The 15,516-nt window shown below is 53.0% G+C and overlaps 2 protein-coding genes across 3 annotated transcripts in view; one reads left to right on the forward strand and one right to left on the reverse strand.

Moving 5' to 3' along the window:
- Positions 1-1,671: 1,671 nt before the first annotated feature.
- mettl17 (methyltransferase like 17) lies at positions 1,672-11,859 on the forward strand (the record flags this gene model as incomplete). Its single annotated transcript, XM_067977188.1, has 6 exons — positions 1,672-1,812; positions 6,917-6,985; positions 7,851-7,889; positions 8,002-8,094; positions 9,418-9,602; positions 11,579-11,859. Coding segments are annotated over 6 exons (669 nt in total), but the record flags the coding sequence as incomplete, so codon positions are not given.
- Positions 11,860-11,866: 7 nt separating this feature from the next.
- LOC137308571 (protein NDRG2-like) overlaps positions 11,867-15,516 on the reverse strand; it is a 28,285-nt gene continuing 24,635 nt past the window's right edge. For both annotated transcript variants that reach the window (XM_067977187.1, XM_067977186.1), the window contains one exon: positions 11,867-13,684. In XM_067977187.1, coding sequence (XP_067833288.1) covers positions 13,524-13,684 — 161 coding nt within the window. In that variant the 3' untranslated portion in view covers positions 11,867-13,523. The remainder of the gene's footprint in view (positions 13,685-15,516) is intronic.

A 15,516-nucleotide genomic window follows, 5' to 3' on the forward strand; every position in this document is an offset into this window, starting at 1 on the left:
TCACTCGCCCCTCTGAGTCAGAACGGCATGGGTTCGAGCCCCCACTCCAGAGACTCGAGCCCCGTAATCCAGGGCCGACACTCCCACGGTGCCAGTAACCGAGGGAGCGCCGTCTTGCGGACGAGACGTCAAACCGAGGGGCCCCCCGTCTGCCCCCCCCCCCCCCCCCTCAGGTGGATGTAAAAGATCCCACGGCCACTATTGGAAGAAGAGCAGGAGGGGGAGTTCTCCCCGGTGTCCTGGGGCCGATATTTATCCCTCAACCTACATCACAAAAAAAAACCAGCTGATCCGGTTACTGATCTCATTGTGGGATCTTGCTGTGCGCAAGTTGGCTGCTGCGTTTCCTACATGACAACAGTGACTACGTTTCAAAAGCAGTTAATTGGCTGTAAAGCACTCTGGGACGTCCTGAGGTAGTGACGGTCACTATTCCTTCGAAACCCCACCGGGGGGAGTGAGTGTGACCCTGGATTATGGGGCTCGAGTCTCTGCGAATGGGGACTCGAACCCACAATGTTTGCAGCTTTGTTTTTCTTTTGCCAGCCGGCGAGGGCGGGTGGCGTTGTAACTTCAAGTTTCCCTGCGATACATAGAACGTACCGCACAGAAAACAGGCCATTCGGCCCAACTGGTCCGTGCTGGCGTTTATGCTCCACACGAGCCTCCCCCCTCCCCACTTCATCTCACCCCATCAGCATCTCCTTCTATTCCTTTCTCCCTCATGTGTTTATCGAGCTTCCCCTTAAGGTTAAGATTAATTTCCTCCTGTGTTTTGTGTTCTCTCTCTCTTTCCCCCTCAGGCGTAGTCTGACCCGCTGCGTTTTGTGTTCTCTCTCTCTCTCCCCTCAGGCGTAGTCTGACCCGCTGCGTTTTGTGTTCTCTCTCTCTCTCCCCTCAGGCGTAGTCTGACCCGCTGCGTTTTGTGTTCTCTCTCTCTTCCCCCCCCCCCTCAGGCGTACTCTGACCCCCTGCGTTTTGTGTTCTCTCTCTTTCCCCCTCAGGCGTAGTCTGACCCCCTGCGTTTTGTGTTCTCTCTCTTTCCCCCTCAGGCGTACTCTGACCCCCTGCGTTTTGTGTTCTCTCTCTCTTTCCCCCTCAGGCGTACTCTGACCCCCTGCGTTTTGTGTTCTCTCTCTTTCCCCCTCAGGCGTACTCTGACCCCCTGCGTTTTGTGTTCTCTCTCTTTCCCCCTCAGGCGTAGTCTGACCCCCTGCGTTTTGTGTTCTCTCTCTCTCTCCCCTCAGGCGTAGTCTGACCCCCTGCGTTTTGTGTTCTCTCTCTCTCTCCCCTCAGGCGTAGTCTGACCCCCTGCGTTTTGTGTTCTCTCTCTTTCCCCCTCAGGCGTAGTCTGACCCGCTGCGTTTTGTGTTCTCTCTCTCTTCCCCCCCCCCCCCCTCAGGCGTACTCTGACCCCCTGCGTTTTGTGTTCTCTCTCTTTCCCCCCTCAGGCGTAGTTTGACCTCCTGTGTTTTGTGTTCTCTCTCTCCCCTCGGGCGTAGTTTGACCTCCTGCGTTTTGTGTTCTCTCTTTTCCCCCCCCCCCCCCCCCCCCCTCAGGTGTAGTTTGACCTCCTGTGTTTTGTGTTCTCTCTTTCCCCCCCCCCCCCCCTCCTCAGGTGTAGTTTGACCTCCTGTGTTTTGTGTTCTCTCTCTCTCCCCTCAGGCGTAGTTTGACCTCCTGCATTTTGTCTTCCCTCCTCAGGTGAAGTTTGACCTCGTGGTGTCTGCCTACTCCCTCTCCGAGCTGCCCACCCTGGCCGAACGCCTGCGTGTCCTCGAGATCCTGTGGAGGAAAACCGAGGGGTTCCTGGTGAGCGCGCGATCTGCCTGATCAAGGGGGGGGGGTGGGGGGTGTCCAAGCTTGCCGTCTCCATGTGTACCCGGGAACTGGGGCCAGGGGGCGCATTGGGGGCAGTATTTGACGCTCCTGTTTCCCATTAACCTGCAGGTGTTCGGATAAATCCAACCTTTTCCTTTACAGACTCGTAAAACTCGCGACAGTAACACGTCTGAGAATTACTTTAGTTCGTTCTTCCTTCAAAACGTTCATCACTTGATACTCCAGTACGCGTTTCGCCCCATGTCTGCAACCGTCTGCGGAGGGAACTGCCAGGGGTAATTAGCGAGAATGACCTGTCCGACCTTATCGGCCTGTATTCGCTCGAGTTTAGAAGAATGAGAGGGGATCTCATTGAAACATGTAAAATTCCGACAGGGCTGGACAGACTGGGTGCAGGGAGGACGTTTCCCCTGGCTGGGTGGTGTGGTCCAGAACGAGGGATCACAGTCTCAGGATACGGGGTCGGACATTTAGGACTGAGATGAGGAGAAATTTCTTCACTCAGAGGGTGGTGAACCTGTGGAATTCTCTACCCCAGAAGGCTGTGGAGGCCAAGTCACTGAATATATTTAAGAAGGAGCTGGATAGATTTCTAGACTCAAAAGGCATCAAGGGGTATGGGGAGAGAGCGGGAATATGGTATTGAGATAGAGGATCAGCCATGATATTAAATGGCGGGGCAGGCTCGAATGGCCTACTCCTGCTCCTATTTTCTATGTTTCTATCGTTGATTTCCCTGAAAATTAGCTTTGTTGTACAAAACCTTTGATGTTACGCTGGATAGCAACCTATTGCCTTTCTCTACCGCAGTAATCTCCTTCTCTTACACTACCCCCTGCTGTCATCAAAAGCCCATGTTTTAAAAGCCTACGTGTTTTGATCGCGACGACCCTTTTAAGCTCGATATTATCCGCCTAACGTATTTAATACTCTATGTGCCTATCCTTACAGTCCGATGTCTTCGGCCCTGAAACTCATCCTTCTCCATCACTGAGGGCAAAAGACCGCGAGAACGCGGTTTAAACCAGTTCTGTCTACGTTACTGTCCTGCCTTTGTTAGAGATAAAAGTAATGCAAAAAAAACAGTATCTATATTCTTACAGTAGAATCGTACAGGGCAGAAGGAGGCCATTTGGCCCATCGTGCCTGTGACGGCTCTTTGAAAGAGCTGTCCAATCAGTCCCACTCCCCCTGCTCTTTCCCCATAGCCCTGCACGTTATTTCTTTTCCCTTTTTCAAGTATTTATCTAATTCCCTTTTGAAAGTTATTATTGAGTGACTTCCAACGGGTTTGGGGTGTGGGTGGGAGAGAACCGGCTAGTCGAGAGCGTTTGCACAAATGGGAGGCAGATTTGTTGGGGGGGCGAGCAGGGGCAGGGGGACGTGCAGCTTTACACCTCAAGTGTTCTATGGCGGCCCCATTCAATGCAGTACTAAGCCTCGCAGAGCAGGAAGGGCCCAGGTTACATCACCCCCACGAACCCTGGTTAGCTATACAAAACCCTGGTTAGACCGCACCTGGAGTACTGTGAGCAGTTCTGGGCACCGCACCTTCGGAAGGACATATTGGCCTTGGAGGGAGTGCAGCGTAGGTTTACTAGAATGATACCCGGACTTCAAGGGTTAAGTTACGAGGAGAGATTACACAAATTGGGGTTGTATTCTCTGGAGTTTCGAAGGTTAAGGGGCGATCTGATTGAAGTTTATAAGATATTAAGGGGAACAGATAGGGTGGATAGAGAGAAACTATTTCCGCTGGTTGGGGATTCTAGGAGTAGGGGGCACAGTCTAAAAATTAGAGCCAGACCTTTCAGGAGCGAGATTAGAAAACATTTCTACGCAAAAAGGGTGGTAGAAGTTTGGAACTCTCTTCCGCAAACGGCAATTGATACGAGCTCAATTGCTAAATTTAAATGTGAGATGGATAGCTTTTTGGCAACCAAAGGTATTAGGGGATATGGGCCAAAGGCAGGTATATGGAGTTAGATCACAGGTCAGCCATGGTCTTATCAAATGGCGGAGCAGGCACGAGGGGCTGAATGGCCTACTCCTGGTCCTATGTTCCTATGAAGCTGAATCTCCAAATCCCCTCTGTTCTTCCATGTCGCCCAGCTTTCCCCCCACCCCTAATTCAAAGTATAAGAATTCCATTTATTTTCCTTGTAATCCAAAATGTAACGCCTCACATTTACTGACGTTGAATTCCATCAGCCGCTTTAATTGTTCCCCCCCCCCCCCCCCACTCCCCAAGCATCTTCTCCGCATCCCCTCGCAGCGTCCTTTGCTCCCCGGGAATCGTTTCCTGCGCCCCTCTATTTCAGTCTCGACGCCGCTCCCTCCGGCCCCCCGTATCCAAATCACCCGACGGGCGGCCCCGGTTCAGAACCCCGTCTGACTCGGCGACCGCACTCCGAGAAACAGCCCCAGGAGTCGCTCGACGGAGAAAAGGACCGCCTGGCTCACCCTCCACCGTCGCGGTAGTCGAGCGATAATGGAGACCTTGACTAATCGCGGCGATTGATCTTGTATCAGTCAGTCTGCAACAGACCCAGACGTGAGGTGAGGAAAGAGGAAAAGCCCCATTGGTGGAGAGCTTTGGGAACCGCAGGCCCAGGTACGCTCCACTTACCACATGTCGCGTCCCGTGTTGCTCATATACTGTATCCCACAATGTTATTTTCTGCCCTTAACTCCGATTTGACAGAACAGGCTCGAGGGGCTGAATGGCCCGCTCCTGTCACCTATGCTCCTATTCTCTGTTGCCTCCCTTCCAATCAGTTTTTAAATCCAATTCGCTACCCTCTCTAATTCCATACCCCTTAATCTTCTCCAACAGGGAGTAAAATTGGTATTAGGAGACAGCGAATCGGCCGACCGTTTTACACCCGTCCGATTTTTCTCTTGCGTCGACCTCGGGCGGGGTGTAAAGCAAGCTGTCTATTCGCCGTCGCCCGCTTTGCGCTGTCGCCGAAGACCGGTTTCACCCCCGTCGTCTCCTGTCGAAGGCTTTCTGAAAGTCCATATAAACCGCATCCACTGCATCCCCACCGTATCCGTCGCCTCTTATTGGGGTTCGCCGAGCACGATCTCCGTTTCCGAAATCTGTGTTGGCTGTTCCGAATGCTTTTCCTTTTCACCTAGATATTTAGCCATTCAATTAAAGATTCTAACATTGTCCCAGCCGCAGATGTTAAACCAACCGGCCTGTAATGTTGGCTCCGTCTCCCTTTTTGAAAATGGTTGCTGCATTGGCCACTCTGCTGTCCTCTGGCACGCGCCCACTCTCAATAGAGCCCTAGAGTATCATTTCTAGAATCCACTGTCAGTCAGTGAGCTCAATTTAAACAGCACACTACAGCAAACAGTCTACAGAGTCTATTTAAGCAGCACACTATAGCAAACAGTCTACAGAGCCTATTTAAACAGCGCACTACAGCAAACAGTCTACAGAGTCTATTTAAACAGCGCACTACAGCGAACAGTCTACAGAGTCTATTTAAACAGCGCACTACAGCAAACAGTCTACAGAGCCTATTTAAACAGCACACTACAGCAAACAGTCTACAGAGCCTATTTAAACAGCACACTACAGCAAACAGTCTACAGAGCCTATTTAAACAGCACACTACAGCAAACAGTCTACAGAGTCTATTTAAACAGCACACTACAGCAAACAGTCTACAGAGTCTATTTAAACAGCGCACTACAGCAAACAGTCTACAGAGTCTATTTAAACAGCACACTACAGCAAACAGTCTACAGAGTCTATTTAAACAGCGCACTACAGCAAACAGTCTACAGAGTCTATTTAAAAAGAATCTCTACACACTACAGCAAACAGTCTACAGAGCCTATTTAAACAGCACACTACAGCAAACAGTCTACAGAGCCTATTTAAACAGCGCACTACAGCAAACAGTCTATTTAAACAGCACACTACAGCAAACAGTCTACAGAGTCTATTTAAACAGCACACTACAGCAAACAGTCTACAGAGTCTATTTAAACAGCGCACTACAGCAAACAGTCTACAGAGTCTATTTAAACAGCACACTACAGCAAACAGTCTACAGAGTCTATTTAAACAGCGCACTACAGCAAACAGTCTACAGAGTCTATTTAAAAAGAATCTCTACGAACTACAGCAAACAGAACTCGTGACCAGAACTGCAGCAACTTCTCCCGATAAAAGCAGGATGATTTCTCCAGCAATAGGCAGTGAGTGGAGGCTAGTTACATACAAATTATGTGCGTAATATCAATCCCAGTCACTTACAGCAGTGCGGTCTCCAGGCGTGTATTGACAGGGGAATTACCCAATAATGTCCATTCGGGCCGGGAATAGTGGTGTAACAGTATGCAGCCTATAATTCCTAGGGCCTCTGCTATTTCTTTCTCCAGTTCCCTCGGGGTCCACGGACGTGTCCCATCACTCCCGACACTTGGTCTGACTTTCATTTAGCTTCCTTTCCGTCACAGATTTCCTCTTTCATTTCCTTCCTGCAGTGAAGGGGTCTGCTATCTCTTCACTACCGTTCCCCCCCCCCCCCCCCCCCCCCTCCCCTTGCCAGAGGGGAAAAAGCCTTCAATATAAAATGAAGTAATGCCAAATTTACCAAAGGCCAACACAAAGGGGAGTGGAAATCTGGAACTCTCTTCCCCCACAAGGACGTTGAGGCCCGGGGGTCAATTGACCATTTCAATACTGAGATTGATAGATTTTTGTCAGGCGAGGGTATTGAGGGTTACGGAACCAACGCGGGTAGATGGAGTTAAGATACAAATGAGCCATGATCTAATTGAATGGCGGAACAGGTTCGAGGGGCTGAATGGCCTCCTCCAGTGGAAATTTGGTGGTGGCAATGTGATTTGCCAATTGTTTTAAACATTCTCTCTCTCTCTCTCTCTCTCTCTTTTTCTCTCTCTCTCTCTCTCTCTCTCTCTCCGTTTCTCCTTCATTACCTCCCCCTCTCTTTCCCTCCCTCCCTCGCTCGCCCTCCCTCTCTTGCCCACCTTCCCCCTCTCCCTCCCTCCCTCTCTCTCTCCTACACTCCCGCTCTCGCCCTCTCTGTAGGTGCTGATCGAGAATGGAACCAAGGAGGGTCACCGGATGCTGATGGAAGCTCGCGATGCTGTCCTGAGGGTGAGGAGTCTCCGAATTTAGCCTCACTTTCTATCCCACACTCTCTCTGCCTTCTCACCCCAGCCCCTTCTGCTTCAGTCAGCTGATCTTGGCCACACGTTAGGAGAGGGAAAATCCGTAACAGGCTCTAATTCCGAGCACTCTCCGGTGAGTCTAAAACATACGTGCAGTGAGTGACAGGAGAGAGGTCCTCACCGCTCGATCGGGTCCCTCCTTAACCCCCTCTATCCCATTTAATATTTTATACCCTCGATCGAGTCCCTCCTTAACCCCCTCTATCCCATTTAATATTTTATACCCTCGATCGGGTCCCTCCTCAATCCCCTCTATCCCATTTAATATTTTATACCCTCGATCGGGTCCCTCCTTATCCCCCTCTATCCCATTTAATATTTTATACCCTCGATCGGGTCCCCCCTTAACCCCCTCTATCCCATTTAATATTTCATACCCTCGATCGGGTCCCTCCTTAACCCCCCTCGATCCCATTTAATATTTTATACCCTCGATCGAGTCCCTCCTTAACCCCCTCTATCCCATTTAATATTTTATACCCTCGATCGAGTCCCTCCTTAACCCCCTCTGTCCCATTTAATATTTTAACCCCTCGATTGGCTCCCTTCTCTATAGCCTGTATAGCTCAAGTGTCTCTGATCATTCCTCATATTTACAACGTCTGGGTCACTCGTTGGGTGAATCTGCCCTCCTGCTGTGCCCAGATCTCTCTCCACCGAGGACTCTCCTTCTCTCTCGTGCCCCCCCCCCCCCCCCCCCCCCCAAGGCCTGTCCTTCGATTGCCACCCTCTGTTCTCTGTTTCTCTCCCTCTGCCCTCTGTTATCTCTCTCTCTCTTTCTCCGTCCACAGGGTGAAGGTGAGGAGTCCCCCGGTCACGTCTTTGCCCCGGTGAGTATCTTTGTGCCGTTCCTTACTCCGTGCCACCTTGGCGTTTGTGTCTAACCCCATCGGCTGTGCCCACTGACTATCTCCTCCCCCCCCCCTCCCTCTCTCCCCCCAGTGTTCGCACGACCTGATGTGCCCCAAGCTGGCCGGCAAGGTGCCCCTGCCGTGTAACTTCATCCAAGCCTACCACCCGCTGCCGTTCGCCTGGGTGAGTGCCCGCCGCCTTGACTTAGGCCAGAGAGCCCGAGCGTGAAGTTCTGCCTTATTCCAGCGAGCAGAGCGGTCAACGTACAGAGCAAGATCCCGAGGGAGACGGTGGAAGCAGTTAGTGCCGATTCATTAAAATGAAAATTAGATGCGACTTCTTTCAGAAAATTAGGAGATGATATCGGAGTAATTTGAGACGTGACTCAGTGGGTCCCACTCTTCCCAAGTCAGAAGGTCGTGGGTTCGAGACCCCGCTCCAGAGACTCGAGCCCCATAATCCGGAGTGGGGGGCAGGGCTGAGGGAGCGCCGCGCTGCCGGAGGGGGGGCCGCAGGGCTGAGGGAGCGCCGACACTGCCGGAGGGGCCGCAGGGCTGAGGGAGCGCCGACGCTGCCGGAGGGGCCGCAGGGCTGAGGGAACGCCGACACTGCCGGGGGTGGGGGGCAGTCTTTCGGATGAGACGTTAAACCGAGGCCCCCGTCTGCCCCCCCTCGGGTGGACGTAAAAGGTCCCACAGCCACTATTGGAAGAAGAGCAGGGCGGTGGGGGGGGGCGGGGGGAGTTCTCCCCGGTGTCCTGGGGGCCGATATTTATCCCTCGACCAACACCTAAAGAAACAGATAATCTGGTCGTAATCAGGTGGCTGTTTGTGGGATCTTGCTGTGCGCAAATTGGCTGCCGCGTTTCCTACATTACAACAGTGACTACACTTCAAAAAAAAAAGTACGTCATTGTCTGTGAAGCGCTTTGGGACGTCCTGAGTTGGTGAAAGGCGCTGTGTGTGAATTCTTTTACCCAGGGAGCGGTGAGAATGTGGAACTCGCTCCCACAAGGAGTAGTCGAGGTGAATAGTGTTGATGGATTTAAGGGGAAGCTCGATAAACACATGAGGGAGAAAGGAACGGAAGGAGATGCTGATAGGGTGAGATGGAGTAGGGAGGGAGGAGGCTCGTGTGGAGCATAAACACCAGCACGGAGCAGTCGGGCCGAACGGCCTGTTTCTGTGCTGTAAAATTGTATGTAATTCTTTCTTAATGACGTGTGGTAAGTGCAAGAGGCTTGGGAGGAACAGGTGACTTTGGGCCTGTGGGTCCCAAAGCTCTCCTCCACTGGGGGATCGCCTCGTACCTGGGTCTGTTTTAGACCAATCGACAGGAGATCGAGCAGCTAACGACTCCATCTCGATGTATCGTGCGCCGACCCACATGGCGGAAGGCCAACCAGCTGGGGTCTTGGTGCTTTCTTCGTCTGGCGATTCCTGTGCCTTTTAACTGGACTTTTCTGTTCTCTCTCTCTCTCCCTCTTCACCCACCCACCCACCCCAGAACCCCGACGTGAAGCTGGAGAAATTCTCCTACCTCATCCTGCGCCGTGGGCCGAGGGAGGGGGCCCAGCGATGGCCCAGGGTCGTCCAGCCTGTGCTGTGCAGGCCCCGCCACGTCCACGCCCGCCTCTGCTGCGCCGACGGGACCCTCCGGCACGCGGTCGTCACCCCTCGCAAGAGCGGCAGGTAACAGCGGGGGCTTTTAAAGGTTGGCGGGGGGGGGGAGGGTGGGGGTTGCTGCACTCCCGCACCGTTACCTCTGGAGTCCCCCCAGGGATCGATCCTCGGGCCCCCTCCTATTTCTCATCTACGTGCTGCCCCTCGGCGACGTCATCCGAAAACACAACCTGTCCGCTGACGACGACGCCCAGCTCTACCTCACCACCACCTCCCTCGACCCCCTCCGCGCTCTCTGATTTCTCACACTGCTTGTCCGACATCCAGCACTGGATGAGCAGAAATTTCCTCCAGCTAAACGTTGGGAAGACCGAAGCCATCGTCTTCGATCCCCGCCGCAAACTCCGCTCCCTCGCCACCGACTCCGTCCCTCTCTCCCTGGGCCGCTGTCCGAGGCTGAACCAGGCCGTTCGCGACCTCGGCGTCCTGTTTGACCCCGAGCTGACCTTCCGACCCCATCTCCGCTCCATCACCGAGACCGCCCACTTCCACCTCCGTAACATCGCCCGTCTCCGCCCCCCCTGCCTCAGCTCATCCGCTGCTGAAACCCTCGTCCGTGCCTTTGTCACCTCCAGACTGGACTATTCCGGTCTCCCATCTTCCACCCTCCGTAAACTTGAGCTCATCCAAAAACTCTGCTGCCCCCCCCCGTATCATAACTCGCACCGAGTCCCGTTCACCCATCACCCCTTGTGCTCGCTGGACCTACATCGGCTCCTGGTCCGGGAACGCCTCGATTTTTAAAATTCTGATCCTTGTTTTCAAATCCCTCCCTATCTCTGTAACCTCCTCCAGCCCTACAAGTCTCCGAGATCTCTGCGCTCCTCCAATTCCGGCCTCTCGCCCATCCCCGATTTTAATCGCTCCACCATTGGCGGCCGTGCCTTCAGCTGCCTGGGCCCCAAGCTCTGGAATTCCCTCCCTAAACCTCTCCGCCTCTCTCTCCTCCTTTAAGACGCTCCTTAAAATCTACCTCTTCGGCCAAGCTTTTGGTCACCTGTCCTAATATCTCCTTATGTGTCTCGGTGTCAAATTTTGTTTGATAATCGCTCCTGTGAAGCACCTTGGGACGTTTTACTACGTTAAAGTCGCTGTATAAATGCGACCTGTTATTTGGAGAGCCGAGCCGCAGTACTGAGGGAGTGCTGCACTGTCGCAGGTGCCGTCTTTCAATGAGAGCTTAAACTGAGAACCCCGTCTGCCCCTCTTGGGTGGACGTAGAAGATCCCACCGCCACTATTTCAAAGAAGAGTTGGGGAGGGAGTTCTCCCTGGTGTCCTGGAGCCAATATTTATCCCTCAACCAGCATCACTTTTCTTTTTAAAAAAAAAAGATAGGAACAGGAGTAGGCCATTCAGCCCCTCGTGCCTGCTCCGCCATTTGATATGATCATGGCTGATCTGTGATCTAACTCCATATACCTGCCTTTGGCCCATATCCCTTAATACCTTTGGTTGCCAAAAAGCTATCAATCTCAGATTTAAATTTAGCAATTGAGCTAGTATCAATTGCCGTTTGCGGAAGAGAGTTCCAAACTTCGACCACCCTTTTTGTGTAGAAATGTTTTCTAATCTCGCTCCTGAAAGGTCTGGCTCTAATTTTTAGACTGTGCCCCCTACTCCTAGAATCCCCAACCAGCGGAAATAGTTTCTCTCTATCCACCCTATCCGTTCCCCTTAATATCTTATACACTTCGATCAGATCGCCCCTCAACCTTCGAAACTCCAGAGAATACAACCCCAATTTGTGCAATCTCTCCTCGTAACTTAACCCTTGGAGATGATCTGGTCGTTTATCTCATTGCTGTTTGTGGGATCTTGCTGTGCCCAAATTGGCCGCTGTGTTTCTCCCTACATTACACTTCCAAAAAGTACTTCAGTGGCTGTAAAGCGCTTTGGGACGTCCTGAGGTGGTGAAAGGCGCTATATAAATGCAAGTCCTCCCTCTCTCTCATCACCTCCTCCCTCCCTCCCTCCCCTCCACAGGGACCTCTACCGGTGGGCCCGCAACAGCTCCTGGGGCGATTGCCTACCCGCACCCCCTGACTGGACCAGCGCAGGAGGCGGGAGAGGATCGATGGTCGACCGCGCGTCGAGGGAGGGAGCCGACGGCCAGGAAGCCTCGTGATGGTTCGCCCCACCCCACCCCCCCCGGCAGACCCGATGAACCTGTGGGGGGCAGTGCGTGCGTGCGTGTATATAACATGTACCAAACGGGTCAGTTAATAACGGTCCTGCATCTAAAGGAAAAAAAAAATATCCCAGACGCCAATGTGTCTTTATTTTTTTTCTGGGGCAAGTTTTTTTTTTATTGGTTGCTTTACAGTGAGCTACTTCTGACAAGTTAGCGGACGACAGGGTCTGAAGGCATGTCTCACCTCTGTTATACGTTAAAAAAAACACACCACAACATTAATACGATCACAAAGAATAATAAGAAGGAGGAAAATATTCCCCCATACCACCTCAAACGAGACTACCAAACAGGTCAACGGAGCAGGTTCTGACAGTTTACATTAGCCCTGGTGGTCAGGAGCATTCAAATCTGGCTTTACATTGTCATTTTATTTTATATATATATATATGTCTGTATATAATATATATATACTGAGATCGCACGCGTACTTTTTATTAATATTTTTAATACCGAGAGAGATGAGAAGGCAGGTCTCCATGCTCGCAGTGGTTGTTCCCCGACGTTTTAACCGTCTCACGTTCTCACCCCTTCCCCCAGGAGAGGGGTGCAGATGGATGCAAATACAGGGAGGGGGAGAGACTCGGAGGCAGGAGCCCCCGCCTGCTCCCTCCCCGCCCCCCCGGGTAAGACTCGCGAGGAGGCAGGGGGGGAAGAAACTGTACATGTGCTGGATCAATGCATTCGAGCGTTTTTTTTAAAAAGTACCGCCAGAGGAGAGGGAGGGAGGGAGGGAGGGAGGGAGGGAGGGGGGCAACGCAGAGTATGTGCTTTTGAGAGGAGGAGGGGGGGGGGGCACGAAGGCGCCCCCTGAAAACTCTCGGTGCAATGAGGGTGAGAAAGTGTTTTGTTTCGTGATTCTCCTCAATATCCCTCCTCGCTGCCGGGGGCAGGTGGGGGGGGTTTGAATGGGTTTCACAGGCGTCCCTCTCTCCTCTCTCCCAGCCCCCCCCCACCAGGTACCTCGCTAAAGTGGCCCCCTCCTTCCCACACGAGCCTCGCTCGCGATCGCGGGCAGGACAATTCGCCGGGAAGGTGTCGACCGAGGCGCAACGTCCAAACCATCAACGAAAATGCCCGCCCTCCTCCCGTAAGCGAGCGTTAACAGAAATAGCTAGCTCTCGTCCGTTTAAACAATAAGTCACCTTTGTTAAGTGTTAACCAAACGGCGGCCTGCTCCAAACCGAACGTCCGAATATTCAGTGACGGGGGGGTGGGGGGCCTCGCCTTGCCCGAAAGAAAAAAAAAACTCCGCTGACATCTCGAGAAGCCTTTTAGAGATTAGTTTGCCGCAAATTGGGAATTTTAAATTTTTTTTTTTTAAAAAAAAAAGCGAGCAAGCACAGCGAAAGAGGTTCAGATGTGGGGGAGGATGGAGACTTGCTTCTCATTCTGGAGGCGACATTCATGCAGTAGACACAACAAACCACCAAGAGTTCAAACGGGTTAACTGTAGAGGCCCAAAGGCCGAACATAGCATTAAGTGTTAACCCATCCCACCCACAAAAAAAAAAAGAAAATTAGTTCTCTTGTTTAATGATTAACATTTTGTTTTTTTTTTCCCCCCCGGCCCCGACGCTAAGACTTTGTACAGATCTCCTTCCCCGGTCCGAGGCTGCGGGCCAGGGTCCTCCTCCACGAGACGCGCCCGTCGTAATCTTTGCTTGCTTTGTCTCCCCTTCTTCTCCCGTGCGGTCCAGCGCTCGCTCGCTCGCTCTCGCTCTCTCTCTCTCTCTCTCAACACGAGACCTCCATGGTCTGCGAGGGGCTGGAGGCCAGCTGGCCGGCGTCGCTGCCCTGCGACAGGGTGCGCGAGCGAGAGCGCGATCCCTCGGCCGAGGCGCCCGAGAGGGAGGTGGTGCGGGAGCGGGACAGCCTGGTCATCCCGGCGGAGGGCACTGAGGGACGGAGGTGGGCGGGGGGGGGGGGGGGAGAAGAAAACAAGAAAGGTTAGTCTCCGCACACGTGTTGCGCCCTTAACGGCACTGCATGCACTTTCTGGGAGGAGGGTGGGGGGGCGGGATCGGTGATTGGCGGGAAGACGACGTTTCGTTTTGGCGCTGGCTGACCGCTGCCCCGACCCGCGGGGATGGTATGGTGACTGATCGTGAGTTCATGGGTCGCAGATGAGTACCTGCCCACTTAGCAAAATGAGACAGGACGGTGAAGAGGGAGCTTTACTCTGTATCTAACCCTGTACCTGCCCTGGGAGTGTTTGACGGGACAGTGTGGAGGGAGCTTTACTCTGTATCTAACCCTGTACCTGCCCTGGGAGTGTTTGACGGGACAGTGTAGAGGGAGCTTTACTCTGTATCTAACCCTGTACCTGCCCTGGGAGTGTTTGACGGGACAGTGTGGAGGGAGCTTTACTCTGTATCTAACCCTGTACCTGCCCTGGGAGTGTTTGATGGGACAGTGTAGAGGGAGCTTTACTCTGTATCTAACCCTGTACCTGTCCTGGGAGTGTTTGATGGGACAGTGTAGAGGGAGCTTTACTCTGTATCTAACCCTGTACCTGCCCTGGGAGTGTTTGATGGGACAGTGTAGAGGGAGCTTTACTCTGTATCTAACCCTGTACCTGCCCTGGGAGTGTTTGATGGGACAGTGTAGAGGGAGCTTCACTCTGTATCTAACCCTGTACCTGCCCTGGGAGTGTTTGATGGGACAGTGTGGAGGGAGCTTCACTCTGTATCTAACCCGTGCTGTATCTGCCCCTGGGAGTGTTTGACGGGACAGTGTTGAGGGAGCTTTACTCTGTATCTAACCCTGTACCTGCCCTGGGAGTGTTTGACGGGACAGTGTAGAGGGAGCTTTACTCTGTATCTAACCCTGTACCTGCCCTGGGAGTGTTTGATGGGACAGTGTAGAGGGAGCTTTACTCTGTATCTAACCCTGTACCTGCCCTGGGAGTGTTTGACGGGACAGTGTGGAGGGAGCTTTACTCTGTATCTAACCCTGTACCTGCCCTGGGAGTGTTTGATGGGACAGTGTAGAGGGAGCTTTACTCTGTATCTAACCCTGTACCTGTCCTGGGAGTGTTTGATGGGACAGTGTAGAGGGAGCTTTACTCTGTATCTAACCCTGTACCTGCCCTGGGAGTGTTTGATGGGACAGTGTAGAGGGAGCTTTACTCTGTATCTAACCCTGTACCTGCCCTGGGAGTGTTTGATGGGACAGTGTAGAGGGAGCTTCACTCTGTATCTAACCCTGTACCTGCCCTGGGAGTGTTTGATGGGACAGTGTGGAGGGAGCTTCACTCTGTATCTAACCCGTGCTGTATCTGCCCCTGGGAGTGTTTGACGGGACAGTGTTGAGGGAGCTTTACTCTGTATCTAACCCTGTACCTGCCCTGGGAGTGTTTGACGGGACAGTGTAGAGGGAGCTTTACTCTGTATCTAACCCTGTCCCTGCCCTGGGAGTGTTTGACGGGACAGTGTAGAGGGAGCTTTACTCCCATCCCCTGGGCTGTGGTCACTTGCCGATTCTCCGTGCTCAGAGCTCCGATGAGATGCAGCGGCCCTGGTCAGGGAGCCCACAGCCTGAAGCTCTCTCCCTCGCCGTGACCCCACGCCACGCGGAGCAACGTCATTCGGGACCGCCGTGGGGGCGGAGGACTGCGAGCGATGACGGGCTCGGAGCCGCGAGGCGAGAGAGAGTGTGAACGAAGCACGGGTGACCGTGACTCATCGGCATCTTCCTCGTGCGTCACGGAACGAGCAGGCCGGCGGTG

The sequence above is a fragment of the Heptranchias perlo genome, unplaced genomic scaffold, assembly GCF_035084215.1.
Source record: "Heptranchias perlo isolate sHepPer1 unplaced genomic scaffold, sHepPer1.hap1 HAP1_SCAFFOLD_1336, whole genome shotgun sequence".
NCBI lineage: Eukaryota > Metazoa > Chordata > Chondrichthyes > Hexanchiformes > Hexanchidae > Heptranchias > Heptranchias perlo.